The 22,062-nt window shown below is 36.6% G+C and overlaps 1 protein-coding gene across 2 annotated transcripts in view; it reads left to right on the forward strand.

Moving 5' to 3' along the window:
• Positions 1-22,062, forward strand: part of LOC106878117 (adhesion G protein-coupled receptor G6) — a 126,233-nt gene that overhangs the window by 49,003 nt on the left and 55,168 nt on the right. For both annotated transcript variants that reach the window (XM_089344833.1, XM_089344834.1), the window contains exons 15-18: positions 2,630-2,816; positions 5,046-5,164; positions 10,658-10,710; positions 11,640-11,797. In XM_089344833.1, the coding sequence (XP_089200959.1) occupies positions 2,630-2,816; positions 5,046-5,164; positions 10,658-10,710; positions 11,640-11,797 (517 nt within the window). The remainder of the gene's footprint in view (positions 1-2,629; positions 2,817-5,045; positions 5,165-10,657; positions 10,711-11,639; positions 11,798-22,062) is intronic.

Raw genomic sequence — 22,062 nt, forward strand, 5'->3', positions numbered from 1 at the left:
TTTTCAGTTGAGTAGACTATAGCATCATGAAGTGAAGTGCCTTATTCAAGGACACTTTGTGTCATCTAATCGAATCTATGGCTTTATAAGTGATGTGTTGTCTATTCTTTCCTCGTTAAACGTAACTTTATTCAGAGCAGAATGTTGGATGTACATAGCCTGAAGTCAGCTTAGAAACAAGGTCACTTCCCGAATGACCTCAGGTCGCTAGGTTTATATGTAGAAGCCATTAGCGAAACCAATATCTCTGAAGCGCATACACTCGCAAATATTTTCGTTAATTATGAAATATCTTTACTCGCGGACTGCTTGCTTTCGAGCGATAGTTTGTCAGTGGTATTATGGAAATCCATAGATATCGAACTACGCACACTACTGCGAGAACTAGGCAGTAGTACTGTGGTTTTGGATGCTGCAGTGACATCTGAAAGCACCAACTTTATGCAACGAATGTAGTGTTTTCAGGTTAGTAACTTCCTATTCCTCAAGATGGACAGCGGAATGGTTTCACCTGACACTTTGAAGCTTTGCTAAGGACTTTCGATCTTTACTAGGGGGATTTGGAACTCTATTTTAGATGTACGATGGGACTGTGTGAGACAAATACAAAGAAAGCGGTATAAAAATCTCGAAATTCCGGTCGGAAGTTTCCACCTGTCTGACATCTTCCTACCTGATATGCCTGTGTGGACATGGGGCAACCAGAATGGAACATCTCGATTGTTAGGTCAATAGATAGGGTAGTGTAGGATGTCCACAGTTCAAAGCAGTCGGTTACACAGACCAGAAATTACCGATCTGCTCGATCGATTTAAAATGGACCCAACGACAGGAGCCCAAGTTACTGGAAGTTGAACGCGTGCCTAGTAACTCACGAAGATTTACAAGGGCCAGATTAGTGAATTGCTTAGGATGCAGTTGATGCGGGTAATCAACAGCAAGCGCTGATGGTGTGCCATTAAAGGAGTTATTAGAAGTTATTAGTTAATTAAAGAAGTTATTAGACCAGAATCGACAGCGTTTATCACAGAGCCGATGATAGAGAGAAATGGAATGGAGGGGGAATTAATGACCAGCCTAGGAGATGGGGGACGTGCTAGTAGTGATAATGGCCCTTTATCATTTCTTCAATGAAAAAGAAAGCGGATATATTGTCAGAGCAATGGCAACTGCGCTTAAACACGAAAGTAAAAGTTGTCCGATGACCTTGTGGAGAAGAGGTACAACGTGACAGCAAAACTACGACCTGGTCTTTGTTAGATGGGGAAGGGTGTGAGCTGCTGGTTTCTGAGCAGATATATTCAGGGTGGTAGTGGACTTCAGCACCTACCTCATCGGACTACCACAGCTCTTTGCAGACGAAATATGTAGCCGATGACAGCTGAAATAATGGAGGCCATGAGCACTTGTCCAAAACGCAAGTAACTGGGTTTCAATGATCTGCCTTCCGATTTTACAAATTCATGACAGATTTATTTAGCAACCTCTTGACAGATATTTACCACAACTGATATCAGAACAGTAGAACTCGTAGTGCTGTGAGCTGAAGATTAGTAACGCTGCTGAGAATGGACGCCTTCATAGGGGACGCAATTTTTCTCCAATGACTGTGTTAAACACATGGTTTAAGATTTTGGCCAAGATATTAGCGAAAAGGTTGGAACTAGTGGGTGATCTCGATAGGGAAGTGCAAACGTGAGCGATCCTAAGCATCCACCCATGACAAACGCAACCTTAAATAAAGTACCATAGAAAAGGATGAAAACAAAGCTGGCTTTCTTGAGGCCCTGATCAATTAGAACCAGCCAACCATCGATGTATGGAACTCATCCTGTAAGTGGCCAGGTTTAGACCTGTTTCCATAGGATAGATCGCTGCAATGCACAGCTGTTCCTTCTCAGTGATCAAATTTAACAGCATCTTCACAGAACCGCTTTGCATCGCACCTTCTCAGTGCTTTTATTGTTGTTTGGTGTTTTGTGATACTTGAGTTTACGTTATGTAGCCTTCCTTTTAATTGGCATACTCAATCTCTGATACATTTTCGTTTGAGAAATAGTCTTAGTAAGTTAAGACATTTCTTGAGGTTCAGTGATACATCGAGATCTGGGCTATTTTCTCTCCGAACTTAATACGGGTATATTGTATTATCATTTTGTGAGTGTTGCTATAAAATATGCATGCAGAACAGAAACATACCCCACTCGTGTCCAATGATGCATTTTCTGTTATATATGCGAGACATAGAGAATTAAGTCTGGTCGCTTTATTTAGATTGTCATTCTTAATGATGGCTAATGCCTTTTTTAATTATTTTTTTGGGTTTTGTTGTTGATACGGTTTGCATACCCGATGGCAGTATTTACGTGTGGTATTTGAATGTTGTTGGACATTGTAAAAAGTTATAATGCATCATTTATAATTGGTAAATATCTAAATTTTGTAGATTACTAACGTAGTTAACTTTCAATACGATGCTGTTGCTGCTACTGCTGCTGCTGCTGCTGCTGTTGATGTTGTTGCTGTTCTCACTGTTGTTGTTGTTGTTGCTGCTGCTGTTGATGTTAGCAGTAGTAGTTGTAGTAAAAGTTGTGGTAGTAGTATATGGCTTTCATATTTATTACTACAGCCCGTGTGCAGATATATGATATCAATGAAAGGTGTGTCACTGAAGTTTGAAAGATCCTGCAGCACATACAGAACATGCGTTGAAGCTGAGAGAAACAATACATTTACATGCAACAAATGGAGGACAAATGGCACCTCTTGTGTTGCTTGTTGCACCGGAAACTTATGTAACAAGAATGATTTTGTTGGTAAGTGATATTTATCCATTGCAGATAGATAGATAGATGTGTGCGCGTGTGCGTGTCTGTGAGTGTCTGTGTGTGCGTGTGTATTACAAAGAAAGAATAAACACGCAAAACGTGGTATCACTTCAGATACTAATTTACCACAAGGTTCAAAGAAAGTGGATTATAACGGATTAAAATAGAATACCTTGCTTCATCCTTCCTAATACTTAGTATAATTCCTTCTACGCAACACGCCATTCTTGAATCACAATGCTAAACTACTTTTGTCCGAAGACATTCGCTATTTTAGATACGATGGACATAGTAAATCTACAACACTCGCCAGTCGCATACATCATCTCAAAAATACAAATATAGCCTATACTCTATCATGGTCCATATTGGATTCAGGGCTTCCTTACCGAGGTCAATTTTTATGCCTACAATGAGAGTGAAGCAGCCAGACTCCGTTCCTTGCACAATCGCATTTGATAGTTCAACTAATTCTATTATAAACACAAAATAAGTGAAATGCCTCTAAATAAATAATGTACAACATACAGCAAAATGTTAACAAAACTACTACAATTAATTGTAATTTGAATTAGCATTTGAAAACCACTCTTCAAATATTAACCAGTAGATTATTAGACCAGAATTCCATTGGATTTAAAAGATTTCAAAGTTCAAAATCCTATGAAAATGTATATTCTTTTACACTGTATAGCCAAGTCCCATATTCTGTGTAATTCTATGTTTTGCATGAACAAACATAAAAAATTCGTACAATATTCATAAATTAGGAAAATAAAGTCAGCATAGATCTCTTTCCGAATCAGTGGTAAAATGGTTCTAGTATTCTTTCTCGAGTATATGTAAGTTCTATAAGAACAATAGTTGTCAAAATCCCAATATTATATATATATATATATATATATATATATATATATATATATATATATATATATATATGTATATGATCATTTATACAGATGAGTACCACGTTATTAACATTAGAGTCCCATATAGAAACAACAGTAATAGTGTAACATAAATGTTTTCTATTCATCCATCAATAGTGATGATGATAAATGAAGATAAAATGTGTTTATAGGTATATAATGGAAAAAGAAAAAAGATAGAAAAGAGAAAGAATAAAGAAAAATACTTTGTAATAAAGTTTCAGTGAATTGACCATATCAAATTGAAAAGAAACCCTTCTCTCTCCCTCTCCCTCTCTCTCTCCCTCTCCCTCTCTCTCTCCCTCCTCTCTCTCTCTCTCTCTCTCTCTCTCCCTCTCTATCTATCCTTTCCCCATCCTTTATTATGATTTTTTTCCTCTTTCTGGATTGTCCTGAAACGTCTCTCTCAATCTATTTTACCCTCTTTGCTTTTCTTTCTCTCTCTCTCTCCCTCTCCCCCTCGCTCCCCTTTTCCCCAAAAACAAAAACAATATTCTCTTCTTTTAAACAAAACAAAAAAAGTACTATTTATGTAAATGAACAACGAAGTGTTCTGTTTTTAGCATTTTTATTTTGTCTTGTCAAGTTCGAAAACGAACGAAAGCGCTAATAAAGGATTATCCAACATTCTGATTGCCCCTTTTTTCAATATATATATATATATATATATATATATATATATATATGTATGTATGTATGTATGTATATAGTTAGACCAAATTCACAGAAAGCGAAAGACGAAGGCAGGTGAAGAAACAACAAGCAGGTATATTAGTTTAACATTCAGGAAGAATGGAAAAGCCTTTGACGTTTTGAGACTATGCTCTTTGACAGACAGGATGGAAAGAAAAAAAATGGGGAAAACGAAAAATAAACAGACAGAAAAAATGTGTAGAGGTTAGCGTTTCAAAGGTGTGGTGTGTGTGTGTATGTGTGTGTGTGCGTGTATGTGTGTGTGTGTGTGTGTGTGTGAGTAGCTATGTATCTATGTGACTGTTTCCTGCGTGTACCCCACCACCACCACTACCAATTTACAACCGGCGTTGATTTGTTTACGTGTCCGGAACCTAGCGTTTCGGCACAAGAGCGCAATAGAATAACTAACATGTTATAAATTTAAGTACTTGGATTATTTGTTCGACTAAATCCTTTAAAGCGGGACCCCAGTATGGCCGTTGTCCAATCCCCCGAAGCAAGTAAATAATAAAAGATAACACTCAATGCAACCGTAACGTGTGTCTCATTTATAATCGCAATGTTTCTGTTCTATTTCTATGTCCTTCCATAGGCTGGACCAATTCATTTGTATTCTATGTGATTTATACAAAAGATGCGTTTGCAACCGCTGACAATCAAAACAGGAAATTTAATGACTACAGAAACACTGCTGAAAACATATCTAGAGCTGTGAGTAGCTATTTTTCCTCTATTTATTCTTCACAAAGTTTTGAGCAATCCTTCAATTTCATGTAAATTTTTTTATTATAACAACATAAAAACCAATATTAATTATATACATCCATCAATTACATAATGAATTCAATACATTTAGTAGATGACATGATTTAGTATTGTTGTGTCTTGGGAGTGTTATTACGCCGATAATAATAACACGCGCACTGATTCAATATCACTTCTTTAATATTAGTCAATACCTAACCGACTAACTATTCAATCATATCTTTAATGTGCTGGTTAAACAATCATTCGGCTGCTTTTTGCCAAAGTTCTTTCGTCGCTATTCATGACCTCATCAATGACATTAATCCTCTTTTCAAGTTCTGTCTTGCGTCTGTCTGAGAATTAGTCTTATGCCTGTGGGTATGTATGCCTCTATATATCTATGTAGATATGTATTTGCTTACAGGAGAAGGGAAAGGTGAGAGTAAACCAAAGTCTACAAATCAATCATTTCTTTGATGTTTCTCTTAACTCATAATACACATTATATAAAAATGACGAACAACTACCATTTGCCCACCAATTTTCAACCAATACCAGCGATACAATAAAGAACCAAGTAAAATAAAGTGCGTCTGTTTCTATTTTGATGTTGGATTTCTTAATGAGGATGAGGAGTAATAGAAGTTGTTGTTGGCTATATTCCATCGTAAATTGAATGTTTATGTTAAGTTCATTTAGAAGTGCTTGAAATTTTTAAAGTCTCTCTACACTTTCATGCCAAAGAATGAATCAGCCATCTAGATATCTCTAGATATCTCTTCCAGTTTTTATGTGAAGAGAGAACGAGTTTCCGTATTTTTTAAGTGCCTTAGGATAAAGAGTGATTTCTAGGTACCCCAAGATTAGGTTAACAAAGCAGGGAGCCATTCTCATACCCATCATAGTCTCCGATTTCTGCCGACAGAAGTTGTCTCTGAATACGAAGAGTTTATTCTCCAAGACGAATTTTAGCCCTTCTATTACGAATTCTTTTTTGATTCGGTGTGGGAATCCCTTGCAGTGATTCTCTAGCCACAACTGGATTGCCTCTATTCCTAGGTTGTGGGGGATATTAGTTTACAGGTTGATTACATCGAAGGGTACTAGTAGGTTTTTCATTGTTTCAATGAGGTGGTTGAGCATATCTAGGTATATATATATATATATATATATGCCTACACACACACACACACACACGCGCGCATATATATATATATATATATATATATATATATATATATATATATATATATATATATATATATATATATATATATATATATATATATACATATATATATATATATACATATGTACATTGATCCTTTAATGTACACTTTGGAAATAAGGGTTACTAGCAATCTCTTCTCATGGAGACAAGATAATTAGGCACGTTGATATATCGTGCTTTGTGTCTCCAACAAGTCCTCGGGTTTTAGGCGCATTGTTAGTACAATGAATCTGATGATTGCTTAGAGGCATGGTGACTCCATGACAGGAAAATATTAGTAACTCTCACTTTAATATTGAGTACATTAAATATTTACTTCTCACTAGATTGAGTCCAATTTTGTTGATCCGACATTAACTGAATAGTAAAGTATATATATATATATATATATATATATATATATATATATATATATATATATATATATATATATATATATATATATATATATATATACATATATATATATATAAGCATATATTATTTGATTTGTTTATATTCATGTAGTTCTTTGAATGTAAGTCTATACGGACATGTATACAGACGTGAGAATATCCTCGGGCACAAACATATAGAGACTGTCGTAAAAGAATGAGGATTAATAAATTATGTTCCACTCGTTGAACCTCGGAGATTCAACTCCATTTACTAATACTAAACAACTACGAGATGAAATTTGTATGCTCATTGCATGTGAGATTTTCAGGACAATAAAAAACTGTTCCATTCGGCATGTTGTCTTCAATAAAAATTCATATACTGATTGACCATGAAGTCATTTTTATTCCTCGTCCAGTTTTGGGTATAAATGTTTTGTATCCTGGTGCTGGATATATAATTTAATGAAGCAGGAGGAAAGCGATATTTACACGACGCAATACGATTTCTATTACACGAGACTCAACGCTCTCAGTCAACGACTGACAGTGAACTGTTTACCAATACGAACTGCCAATTACTCACAATTCTTTATTTTATAACAATGAGTCATCCCATCTTTAGTCACTTGGTTGGAATCCTTCCAGAACATCTCTTTTTAGGAATAGCCTCCCCTATCTTCTCCACTTTTGAGAATTCAGATCAGTCCAGAGTTTTCATCTCTTAGGGTTCAATTCCACTGTTTCCGTTCTTTACCGTTTTCTGGTGCTAGAACGTGTAGTTTCAAATTGTTTGGGCGTTGGTACCTCAAACATGTCGTATAATACTTCCATGGGGATTTCATTTCTCGTGACAGCCTTTTCTGTGAATCGTTTTGAAGGTGGTTAATGATAATTTTATGGTCGATATTTTCCCTTTTTACCAGGAATATCATTCTTTCTGTTAGTTTAATGATTACACTGTCCTCCCATTTAACTTTCTTTGCCATATCTATAGGTTTAAAAAAATAATTTGTTACCTCACTTGAAGAATTTTGAAGTATTTTTGTTGTTCGTTTTTTAAATTTTATTTTCATTCTGTATCAAATAATCAAAAACGGATCTGACCTTTCTAGCAAACTTGAATTCTGCGTGTGACATTCCAGACGGGTTATTCGGATTAAGTGTTTCTCGGTACACACTTCGAAATTTTTGAAGTGAAAGAGCGTCCATTACTTCATTGTTAGCCTTTTACAACGTCTTCTTGAAAGTGTCAACAAAACGCTCCACTTGACCAAGGATGATAGGCAGAGTGGAGAGAAGTTCGATGAGGAACATTTTACAATAATTCTCTAAACTCGTCTGACATACATTGAGTTTCATTATCAGACAGAGCGGTATCAGGAATAGCATATCTGGCAATCAGTACGTGCAAAAAGCTTATTGTAACCGCAGATGTCGGCTTTTTACATTTACGCACTTCGGCCGCTTTGGAAAACTGTCCATCACAAGAAGGTAATATCCACCCTTAAGTTCATCTGCGTAATCAACATGCAGTCTGGACATGGAATATCTGTTTTGGCTACGGTTGTCTTTTAGCGGTAGCTGCCTTTGCAGCAAAGGCGAACCCTCTGCATGCTTTCACTGATACTTTAACGTCATGGTACATCGTTGGCCAATATACATAACTTCTCGTTAACGATTTCATTCTCGAAATCCCTGTGAAATTCCTTTAATAATCGCTTTTGTAGTGTGGCTAGCACTACGACTCTTTGTGCATACATAAAGACATTGTCATACATTGAGAAATGCTTCGCATTTGTGTTGCGAATATTTTTATCTCATTTAGACATTAGCATTTCTTTCATTTTTAATGAATTCATCACTTTCCCATTTTAATTTTATGTCTTGTAAAGTAACTGGCAGTTCATGTATATTGTTACACAAAATATGTTTCAATTCATTTTTCGCTCGCAAAGCAGCAATCGAAATGGTTCGGCATTTTTTTAAAAATCAGCGTTGATAAACAATCAGCGTGACGTAATTTCTTGGATGGTATATACTCAATCTTAACATCATAGTTTAGTAATATCGTACCCCAGCGTTGCAACCTATTAGCAGTATGTCTTCGACCCATATATCGATAATAAAGGACAATGATCATTCTGTAGTCAAAAATTTCTACCGTGTAAAAATCTGAAATATTTTAATAGCAAAAGTAATCGTTAGAGTCTCTTTGGGATTTAGCTGTATTTTTTTCTGCTGATATCAGAGAACGTGAGGCATTAACTACCGCCTTCATTTTACCATCTATAGAAGCATTACTACTTCTATGCTGTACTTAGAGACATCTGAAGTTATAGCGATTTCCGCTGCAGGATCGAAATGTGCAAGTGTCAATAGTTTTTTTAAATTCCTTCAAACGCATTTTAACAATTTTCCGACCAATTTCACTTCACATCTTTTTTAGCAGTTTATTCGGTGGAAACCTCACCTTATGCATATTTTAAATATAATTTTGGTAAAACTTTGCCAGTCTCACAAAAGCTTTTAAGGTCGCAATATTTGTCGGAAGCATATTTTTAACTGCGTCTGCCCTTTCCGGGTCTGGTCGACGTTCATTTCTATCAATGATTTGCCCTTAGTATCTTATTTTCGGTAAGAAAAAATCACACTTTTCTTCACTCAAAGTAAAGCCGTAATCCCTAATGTTTTCGAACAAATTTTACGTGCTCTATGTGTTGGTCACTAGATTCGCATTTAATGAATATATTGTCCAAATATGGAATTGCGAATTCACAGTCCGCTAGCATTACATCCATAATCTGTTGGAAAATCGCTGGTGAGACTTTTAACCCAAATGGTAACCTATTGTATTTATACAGTCCTTTATATTTGTTAATTGTTAGGTATTTATAGAATTCCTCGTCTACTCTAATTTGTAGATACGCGTTAGAGAAATCCAATTTAGAAAATAACTTACCATTTTAATTTCGCAAAAATATCCTCCGGAGTAAGTAGCGGATAGTGGAACGTTTTGAAACATTCGTTTAAACCAGCGGAAAAATTAGCATACACTCTTATTTTATTATTCTTTTTCTCAACACACACAGATAGTGATGCCCATTGATTATATTCCACTTTTTGGATAACTCCAATTTTTTCTTCTTTCTCTAAATCTGAGTTTATTAGTTCTATCGCTGCGAACGGTAAATTTCGCTTTTGGTTAAATGTCGGTATTGTGTTTGCTTTTATTTGAATCCACGCCTTCGTTTCGGTGCACAAATCTAATTGATTAGACAGAATCGCGGGAAAGATCTTTTTTTAATTTGTTTTCACTTCGTCTAACGACTTGTTTGTACTAGCAGAATAACCATTTACATTTTTACAAAAAAAGATTTATAAGGAGGTCCATAAGTTAAATAATTCCATCCAGTCAGTTCCGAATAAATTTGTCGTATTATTCAACACAAAATCTTTGGCTTTTAAGGTTTTTTTAACGAAATGTAATGTCACTTAGCAATTGGCCCTTAGAATACAATTTTTTTCCTGAAACATCTCGGGCAATTTTCGAAGTTTTAATCTAGGTCTCCCGTTTGTTTCCATGTATCTATGTTCATAATGGCGAATACGCTGCCTGTATCCAATTGTAGCTACGTTCAGCACTTGGAATGGGTTCAACATTTAGCCACCTGAATAGTCGCAGATAACATGCACACACACGCGCCCACACATTGACACTCACGCACACACACATATGTATATGTATGTATGTATGTATGTATGTATGTATGTATGTATGTATGTATGTATGTATGTACCTATCTATCTATCTATCTATCTATCTAAATATACATGCAACTATTGCAGATGGAATATGAGTTTTCAAACATGAAAGGAGCATTCAAAGTTGAATACTGTGGGTAAGCAAAACCATTTAACGCTTTCATTCAAATTTTGTTTATTTTTTCCGAAAACATTCCAATGTTTTTGGGGGGTTTTTTACCGTATGTATTAACTGTTACAAAAAATATAGCAATGCTGTACTTCTGGGCCACGATATACAAATTTATACAAATTTATACAAAGGGCTAACAGACATACAGAGTTAATTATGTGCTTATGACGATATATGCATAAACTTACATACGTCATCATTATCATCACTATCATCGTTATCACCATTACAATCAGCATTATAATCCTCATTTAACGACCACTCCATCCGCTAACATAGATTGGATTGTTTCAGAAACCCGACAAGCGGGAGGGCTGTTTTATGCTACAATGTTTCTTTGACGTGGTTTCAGTGCGGTTTCAATATACAGATTAAACTTAGTGCTGTTCTTGTGGCCCCAGCAATAACGAAGCAACTTTTCAAGGTGAAAAACTAAAAGGCCTTAAAGTGTCCCTATAACTGAAGGAGAATAGAAAGAAGTGAAGAGTTTAGGCAGGGTGATGAGAGTGGGCAATTTGCCGATGTAAGATGATGGTAGTAGGCTGTGTAATGAAGTATTCCCTATTTCGAGAGGGAGTATTGAAGACGCAGGAGATAGGGAAGGGGTTACTGTCGGTATGAAAGTGAGAAATACATTTGTAAAGATAAGGTGGGTTGTCTTGTTGGATTCCAGTTCTCTCTCATATTCTACGAGGAACTCTCGGGGATAGATGAGAGTGGCAAGGAACCAGAGAAAGTGAGTGAAAACGAAGTAAGAGGGTTAGTGACATTTCGGTTTCAACTATTAGTGCAATATCATCTTCTTTTGAACCAGTTACAGATTTATGTATTAAAAAAGAACCTGGCAAGCGAGGTTGAAAATAATTAATCTAATGTTTTACAATTATATTTCAGTTTAGAGAGAATTGCAGTAACATTTACTGTATATGCCACCGCCTTGGCGGAAATTAGTAAAGAACAACTGTGGAAGAATATTTACGAAACTCTGAACACATCGCAGAGATTACGTAACTTGGGATTTCAGCCAAGAAACACAGAGTTATCTGATATAAGTAAGTGGTGTGTTATTTTTCTTGTAAATGTTATCATCGTTACCATCATCGTCGTCATTGTCGTCAGCATAGTCATCATCATCATCATCATCATTGTCGTCATCATCATCATCATCATCATCATGTTTGTCATCGGTAGATGATACTATTAAAGCCAAACGCGCTCTCGCACAGGCTCACATGTGCTCATTTGTTTATCTTTTCTGGAAGAGAAAAAGTGATGACAATTTCAATAAATCAACGACAAATGTAAATGAACAAAGTAGATCAGGGTACATTCTTTATAATTCCTGCTACTTACCACCCTGACCTACTTTGTTCATTTAGATTTCTAATTTCGTAAATTACCCTGGACCATAAATATTTTCTGTCTTATGTATCGCTAAGTCATGTATATCGCTGAAATCAAGGTAGCACAACGCTGTGCTGATGACGCATATAGTGGTAGAAACACATATTCACGGCTGCCTTCTTGTCTCCAGAAAAGAAACGGATTTTACTCCTTGTCTTTGATCTGTCTATTTATGACTCCCAAGCTGTCAGGTAGTGTTATAAACCGATCGACGGATTAAATTTACCAATCAAATAACCAACAGCGGATTTAAACACAGAACGAAAATTGTCAGAAGTTTAAATGTTAATCCTTCACTTCCGCCAATTCACCGCTCTGGATTGCTACTTTTCTCATTGATTTGGAAAGGATGAAAGGCAAATTTTACTTTAGTAGTGTTTGAACTCAGAATTCGAATTAAGACTTGAATGATGAAGATGAGATTTTAGAAGTACTGCGAATTAAAATGTCTGATGGGAACAACGACGTACCGCCAAATGTAAGATATACGGACAGAAAACAAGTAAAGAAAGCCACAGGCAAAGTAAATTACTTTTTAAGCTTATCAAAACAGAATACATCAGTGAAACAGACCAGCTAATCATAGCTGCAGCTAATCATAACTGCAGCTAATGTCGTAGCTACAAGCGAAAAACTGAATATATAAAAACAAATATAAACAAAGAACGAAGTTGGAGAAAGAGAATACGAATAAATCTGTGAAAGACACGAAAAGAACTGGGGCAATTGAATTCGGTAATGAGGTGGTAACCAGAAAATTGAATGGTTAGAAGAAAAAGGAAAATAAACAGTACATGAAGAACAAAGATAAACTCAAGGAACCTTGTGACAGCTATCAACATATTCGCTATAGTGTCCCATCCTGAAATGGACACAAGCGGATATTAACCAACTCGATCACACTACCCGAAAGGCAATGACAATGTATGGCGCCCTCTACCCGAAGGGAAATGTACACAAGCTCTACATGAAGAGAGGTAAAGGTGGACGTGGACCGATTAGCGTGCATGAGTGCATCAACAGTGACAAAAGAAATATGGCAGAATATTTGGTAAACAGCAAACAAGACCTGCTAGTGCAGAAGGATTTAACAAAAATGAACTTGAGAGTGCTCATGAATTCCGATCAAGAACAGACAACGACAGAGAAGAGATCCTAATTCATATGGAATTATATGGTCAGTTCCACCGTGAAACCAACAAGTTAAAAGACCAGGAAGCATCATGGTGGTGGTGTAAAAGAATACTGAAAGCCTACCCATCGTCGCCCAGGACCAGGCATCGATTACCAACTCAGTGTAAAAGATTATATACAACACAAGTGCTTCGGACCTTGCAGAACGTGTGGGAATAGGGTCGAAAGCATGACTCACATTGTGAGTGCTCGTGAAAATCTTCCGCAAAGAGTACAGCATATGGATCATTGTAGTGTGCATGATACCACTAAGACTGATTTTGAACAAAGCAATGTATTCAAGAGCCACCAACAAAAAGCCAACCACTTGTTATTAATAGATGACCTCAAACTTTGGGATAAAGATAAATCCCAAGTCAATTCCCTTGTTGATACGGTGTATACTTTCAGTGCTGATATCAGAATGAAGTTCGGACTGAAAAAGTGTGATGTGTTAGTCTTGAAGAGAGGCAAAATCAAATGTATGGACGGGCGAGCGATAGCGCCGAGGGATGTTATGAAGATAGAAGAACTGGGCTATAAGTACTTGAGGATATTGGAAATGGATAAATTGATGGAGAAAGAAATGGCAGAAAAATTTAAGGTGGAGTATTTGTGCAGACTGAGATTGATGCTGAAGTCGAAATTAAATGAACGGATTGAAGCTATCAGCACCTGGGTGGGTTCACTCCTTAGATATAGAGCAAGAGTAATCGCATGGCCGGTAGACGAACTAAACGTCTTAGACAGAAAGACAAGGAAGTTGCTGACTAGATATTGGAGACTCCACCCAAAAAGTGACACAGACAGACTGTATGCACCAAGGAAAGAGAGGGGAAGAGGAATGGCTGGATGTGATCACAGCATTAGAGCAGAAGAAAACAACATAGCATGTATGTAAAAAAAATGCCTGAAAACCGCTATTATTGTGTCACTTTTTGGGTGGAGTCTCCAATATCTAGTCAGCAACTTCCTTGTCTTTCTGTCTAAGACGTTTAGTTCGTCTACTAGCCATGCGATTACCCCTGCTCTATATCTAAGGAGTGAACCCACCCAGGTGCTGATAGCTTCAATTCGTTCATGTAGGATGGAAGATTGCAAAGATACAAGGACATGAGAATAAATGAAACTGAAAATAGGTGAATAGAGAAAAGAATGCATGGACAATTTCATAAGGATGTTGAAGATAAGACGTACAGACAGAGAAAAAAGATAGCTATGGATGTCTAAAAGTGAAAACCGGAAACGGAGGCTTTAATCTGAGCTGCTCATGAGCAAGCATTAAGAAGAAATTACATCAAATACAGAATAGACAACACATCCAAAAGTGATAAGTGCAGAATTGTGGACAAAATTGTGAAACCGTATGGTATATTACCCGTTAATGTACGCCTACGCAACTAGCCCAGAAGGAATATAAGAGACGTCATGACAATATGGTAAGGATTATCCATTGGACACTTTGCACCAAATGTAGACTTGACAGAGCAAAAAAGTGGTACGAATATAGGCATAACTACAGAGTTGTACCCCCCAGATTTTGGAAGGTCATAACTTTCAGAAAAATGAATATTTTTTAATAAAATTTTCTATGCATATAGTATTTATTATGTAGATTCCGAATATACAGAAATTTCCGGTGAAGGTGTTTTGGAATGGGGATGGAGGACAATTTTCGGAAATTCCAACAGAGTCCACTTAAATTCTTCTTAACTTCCAGGAAAATGAATATTTTTTCGTGAAATTTTCTACAAATATCCCTTGATGTATGTACATTTCGAGCATGTAGGAATTTTGAAGGAAACAACTGCAGGTTATTTCTGAGAAGTGTTCCCCACTCGGTGGTGTTTCGGAGCAAGTCGTCCATAATTGTTTCATTTTTCTCTATTATGTGCGTATGTACATCCGTAGATTTTTAATGAAGTTATACGCAGAAAAGAGAAGCCGTCATAAGAAAACTTACGTTAAAAATAACATGCACACGATTTTTTTTTCTCAATAGAAGTAAATTTCAAAGTAAACGTTTCTAGTAGAGAAGTAGAAGAGAACAGAAGCAGCGTATTACTTCATTACAAATCTACGGATGCACATGATAGAGAAAAATGAAACAATTATGGACGACTTGCTCCGAAACACCACCGAGTGGGGAACGCTTCTCAAAAATAACCTGCAGTTGTTTCCTTCAAAATTCCTACATGCTCGAAATGTACATACATCAAGGTATATTTGTAGAAAATTTCACGAAAAGATATTCATTTTCTTGGAAGTTAAGAAGAATTTAAGTGGACTCTGTTGGAATTTCCGAAAATTGTCCCCCATCCCCATTCCAAAACACTTTCACCGGAAATTTCTGTATATTCGGAATCTACATAATAAATACTATATGCATAGAAAATTTCATTTAAAAATATTTATTTTTCTGAAAGTTATGACCTTCCAAAGTCTGTGGGGTACAACTCTGTAGTTATGCCCGAATATAAACCTGAAGGCATCATCGAAAATGATAATGCAAAAATGGGATTTTTTGATCCAGTGCGACCATAAGATAGAGAATAGGAAATTAGACATAGTGCTAATTGAGAAAGAAAGCAAACGATGCTGGGTCATAGATGTAGCATGCCCAGCTGCCAAAAAGTTATGTGATAAGGAAGAAAGAAAAGTCGATAGATATGACAGGCTAGCTTGGGAAGTAAAGCAGTTGTGGTCGGTGCAAAAGGTGGTAGTAATACCAATAACTGTCGGAGCCCTGGGAAAAGTGAGTAAAAATCTTGAGAAGTACATGGAACAAATAGGGCTGTAATAAGGGTGGGCCAATTGCAGAAAGCAGCACTGCTTGGAAACAATCGAATACTCTGGAAGGTGCTCGAAAATAAGAGGTATTACTTTACTTCACTGGCAGTGAACAGCTGACACCGTAGTACATCTCCAGTGTAACAAGCTGTGCAAAGACAATAAAATAATAATGATAATAATAATAATAATAATAATAATAATAATAATAATAATAATAATAATAATAATAAATGCTCTCGTGCAGTACCATACAGTGGCTCTCATGGCTTCTGATCTTATCTGATTGGGTGTGTTATCGTGTACATTGTTTAGTCTTGGTATAAAAGATGGGTTATAGCAAATATTCTGTTTTGTAACACAGATTTGCTTGTCAGTTGTTTGAACTTAAACCATTTGAGCATGTCCCTTGGTGGCTGACGATATGTGAATCTCAGATCACGAACGGAATTAGCGGCGGAGCATCATAACCATGTGTTCAAAAGATTTCTATGGGTTTTGAATAATCCACCTCTGGAAACATGGATGCGTTGTTCAGCATCCTGAAACAACTCTTATTCAGGGTCCTTTTGAGCGGGATGGGCTACTCGACCTGAAGAAAATTCTAACTGGGCCCCACCTGCGAGGTCATGCGCTGTTTATCTTGATATGAATGAGATCACCATGTCGTGTGCATATGGTTGTGATGCATGTGACCGGTGTACCCTTATCAGACGGATAATCATGTTGGGTATACTGTGCTTCGTATATTTTACCCAGTGTCACTCTGACGGCATGCACCTCTCTCTCATTCAATAATAATAATAATAATAATAATAATAATAATAATAATAATAATAATAATAATAATAATAATAATAAATGCCCTGAGGCAGTACCAGGCAGTGGCTCTCGTGGCTTCTGATCTTAATTTATTGGAAGTGTTATCATGCATATTGTTTTGTCTTGGTATAAAAAGATGGTCTACAGCAAATATTCTGCTTAATACCACGGATTTGCTTGTCAGTTGTTTAACCGTAACCAGTTGAGCATGTCCCATGGTGGCCGACGATATGTTCATCTCTGATCATCAGCAGAAATAGTGGGGGAGCATCATAGCCATTTGTTGAGAGGAATTCTTTGGGGTTTGAATAATTCACCTTTGGAAACATGGGTGTTTTGCTCAACATCCTTAAACAAACCTTATTCAGGGACCTTTTGAGCGGGACGAGCTACTCTACCAGAAGAAAATTCTAACTGGGCCACACCTGTGAGTTCATGCTCTGTTTATCTTGATATGAGATCCCCATGTCGCGCACACATCGTTGTGATGCATGTGCCTGGTGTACCCCTATCAGACGGGTAGTCATGATGGGTATACTGGGCTTCGTATATTTTACCCAGTGTCGCTTTGATGGCATGCACTGCTCTCTCAAATAATAATAATAATAATAATAATAATAATAATAATAATAATAATAATGATGATGATGATGATGATGATGATGATGATGATGATGATGATGATGATGATGATGATGATGATGATGATAATAATAATAATAATAATAATAATAATAATAATAATACACTGGAAGCTATGCCAACATTATGGAATAGCAACAGAAAAAAGATGGTATAAACACACGCCAGAAAAGGTCACAGAAAACGAGAAAGCAACCATACTCTGGGATATGCCAATACACACAGATAGAAAAATTAAGGCGAATAGACCAGATAGAGTTGTCAAAGATCATGAAGAAAAAAAAATGGTTTCTAATTGATGTATCAATACCAGCAGATGACAACGTTTCTCTAAAAGAAATGGAAAAACTTTCAAAATACAAAGACCTGGAAATAGAGATAACTCGAATGTGGAATCTAAAAACAGAAACAATTCCTATCATAGTAGGTGCCTTAGGTATAATAAAAAAATATTCAGACAAATGCATAACAAAAACACCAGGACTTACAAATATATATAACATACAGAAAATTGCACTACTGGGTACTGCACACATTCTACGCAAAACACTTTCAATACAGTAAACATAAGAGCACCACAGCAAACCACAGCACATACCCAAGGCGCACAGAGCTGCGCTCGGTAGTGAAGTGAAAGCACGTTATAAAAATAAAACTACTGAATAATAATAATAATCGCTGTGAAAACAACATCCATTCATGAATTTTATTTATTTTTTTTTTTAAATACATGTTTTACCTGTGAATTTGCGTGTGTAAACTGGGAATGCATACAACGAGTTTCTCTGCCCTAGGTGTACGGAAAACACTCGGCGAGAAATGGAAGAAAATTTGAAGAAAGAAAAAAAAACATAATAATAATAATAATAATAATAACTTCTGGTTAAAACACCTGACAGGCATGCATAAAAAGCTGGCAGAAAACTTTAACATACTAGCAGAGCCCTAGCAGAGCCCTAGCAGAGCCCTAGCAGAGACAGAGACAATGCCTGAATGGCTCACGAAAGGGAAAACCATCTTAATTCCCAAATCCACGGAAACGGAGAAACCACAAAACTACGATCTACAAAGCCTTTACTGCAATAATATCGCAGAGATTGAGTAAACACCTGGAAAATAACAACCTGTTTCCAGAAGAGCAGAAGGGATGTGGCAAGGGCTCATACGGCTGTAAAGATCAATTATTGATCAATAAAGCCATAACTGAAGACAGCCGCGGAAAGAAGAAAGGCCTCAGTATGGCCTGGGTGGACTACCAAAAGGCTTTCGACAGTGTTCCTCACACGTGGATTCTGGAAAAACTAGCCATAAACAAGGTGGCACCAATTATTATAAAATACATAAGACACTCAATGAACAAATGGCAGACAGTGCTACAGCTCCAAACAAAAGAGGGCTTTGTGAAAACGAAAGCCATCCTCATTAGAAGAGGAATATTCCAGGGAGACACGCTCTCTCCACTCCTGTTCTGCCTGGCACTCACACCTTTAACTGAATTGCTAAATAGAACTGGATGGGTTACAAATGCTACGGGAAAAAGTAAGCCACCTTTTATATATGGATGACCTAAAATTATACACTAAAAATGACAAAGAGCTGGAAACACTACTACAGACAGTATATGGCTTTACCAAGGAAATAGATATGAAATTCGGATTAGAAAAATGTGCCAAAGCAACCCTGAAAAGAGGAAAATTAGTTAAAAGTAGCAACATCACACTAGATAAAGCCAATGAAATAAGAGAACTAGACGAAAGCCAGCCATACAAATATTTAGGAGTCAATGAACTAGATAGGATACAACACACACAAATGAAAAAAAAATAAAGAAAGAGTACTATAGACGAGTTAGATCAATACTAAAAACAGAGCTCAATGCTAAAAACAAGATAATGGGTATCAACACTTTAGCTGTCCCAGTTATAAGCTACAGCTACAATATCCTTAACTGGACACTAAACGAACTATCTAAAATAGACAGGAAAACAAGAAAAATAATGACAGGATATAGGATGCACCACCCAAAATCTGACATAGAAAGGCTATATATACAACACACAGAAGGTGGCAGGGGTCTTATACAGCTGGAAAACTATTACAAAATAACCACCATAGGACTGCAAAATACCTACTTCAGAAGCAAGGAAAACTAATACAAATAGCCACAAAACACGAGCAAAACAAAAAACTGTTTTCAGTATTTAAGGAAGCTGACAAATACAAACAAGAAATCATGCTACCTAACAAATACGAAGAAGAAGAAGAAGAAGAAACAACAAAAGCTATAAAACAAATGAAATCCAAACTAAAACTAGAACAGCAACGGACCATGATAAAACGATGGCAAGAAAAACCCCTACATGAAAAATACTGGGCTAAACTAAATGCAAAAGAAACAGACAGAGAAAAATCCCAGCAATGGTTGAGAAGCTCAGGACTCAAAGCAGAGACTGAAGGATTTTTAATTGCTGCACAAGACGAAAGCCTCCCCACCAGAAATTACCAAAAACATATAATGAAAAGAAACATAACAAGTAACTGTAGAATATGTGGAGGTGGACAAGAAACAATAAATCATATTATCTCTGGCTGCCCAGTCCTGGCTAAGAAGGAATATATTCACAGACATGACAGAGCTGGGACCTATATACACTGGAAGCTATGCCAACACTATGGAATAACAACAGAAGAAAGATGGTATAAGCACACGCCAGAAAAGGTCACAGAAAACGAGAAAGCAACCATACTCTGGGATATGCCAATACACACAGATAGAGAAATTAAGGCAAATATAGACCAGATATAGTTGTCAAAGATCATGAAGAAAAAAAATGCTTTCTAATTGATGTATCAATACCAGCAGGTGACAACGTTTCCCTAAAAGGAATGGAAAAACTTTCAAAATACAAAGACCTGGAAATAGAGGTAACTCGAATGTGGAATCTAAAAACAGAAACAGTTCCTATCATAGTAGGCGCCTTAGGTGTAATAAAAAATATTCAGACAAATACATAACAAAAACACCAAGACTTACAAATATATATAACATACAGAAAATTGCACTACTGGGCACTGCACACATCCTACGCAAAACACTTTCAATACAGTAACCATAATAGCATCACAGCAAACCACAGCACATACCCAAGGCGCACAGAGCTGCGCTCGGTAGTGAAGTGAAAGCACGTTATAAAAATAAAGCTACTGAACAATAATAATAATAATAATAATAATAATAATAATAATAATAATAATAAGTGGCTCTCATGGTTTCTGATCTTAACTGATTGGAAGTATTATCATGTACATTGTTTTGTCTTGGTTTAAAAAGATGTGCTTAATACCACAGATTTGCTTGTCAATTGTTTGACCTTAACCAGTTGAGCATGTCCCTTGGTGGCTGACGATATATGCATCTCTGATCATGAGCAGAAGTAGTGGGGGAGCATCATAGCCATGTGTTGAGAGGAATTCTTTGGGGTTTGAATAATTCATCTTTGAAAACATGGGTGTTTTGCTCAACATCCTTAAACAAACCTTATTCAGGGATCTTTTGAGCGGGATGGGCTACTCGACCTGAAGAAAATTCTAACTGGGCCCCACCTGCGAGGTCATGCGCTGTTTATCTTGATATGAGATCCCCATGTCGCGTACATATGGTTGTGATGCATGTGCCTGGTGTACCCTTATCAGACGGGTAGTCATGATGGGTATAATGGGTTTCGTATATTTTACCCCAGTGTCACTTTGATGGCATGCACTGCTCTCTCACTCAATAATAATATTATATGTTTAAGTTTTGCTTTATATTTGTTCAAGCTGGGTCCAAATCTCTCCCAAAGATCTCAAGAGACAACAAGTTCGAAGTTCATGCTGGTGTTATGCCTAGGGTGTCATATATTTGGTTTTGCACAAAGTATTGTTTAAGAGAATGTTTAAGAAAACATAAGAAATTTATGATCTTTTGTTTTTAATTTGAGATTAAATAGACGATATTTTACGTAGGATATGGGCAGTTTCCATGAGCACCATCTTTTGAAATTCTGCCATTTTTATTGCTAAGTCCTATAAGGAATCGGTTTATCGAATTTTTTTATCCTAATCAAATGGAATACACAATAAGGAATTAGTTTATTGATTTATCATCCCAAATAGGGCTTAACCGAACACAATATTGCTCATTCAAATACGTCTACATTTATAATTTAAAGTTGGTTTTCACACCCAAGCCAGTACAGCAGAATCAGTGTCGCGACGTGAGCGCATGGGTTGGGAGTTTGATCGGCAGAGGTGATCAGGTTACACATGCCTGCCCTTTGAAAACACCCCCCCCCCCCATCATATTTGCCCTTGGTTGGGAACCCTTCCAGCAAGGAAAATAGAATGCCCAAAAGGGCTCCCGATCCTCAATGTCAGAAGCGATTATGTTGATATATATATATATATATATATATATATATATATATATTACGGGCAACACACACAC

Source organism: Octopus bimaculoides, chromosome 28 (assembly GCF_046866305.1).
Source record: "Octopus bimaculoides isolate indiv1 chromosome 28, ASM4686630v1, whole genome shotgun sequence".
Taxonomy (NCBI): Eukaryota; Metazoa; Mollusca; class Cephalopoda; order Octopoda; family Octopodidae; genus Octopus; species Octopus bimaculoides.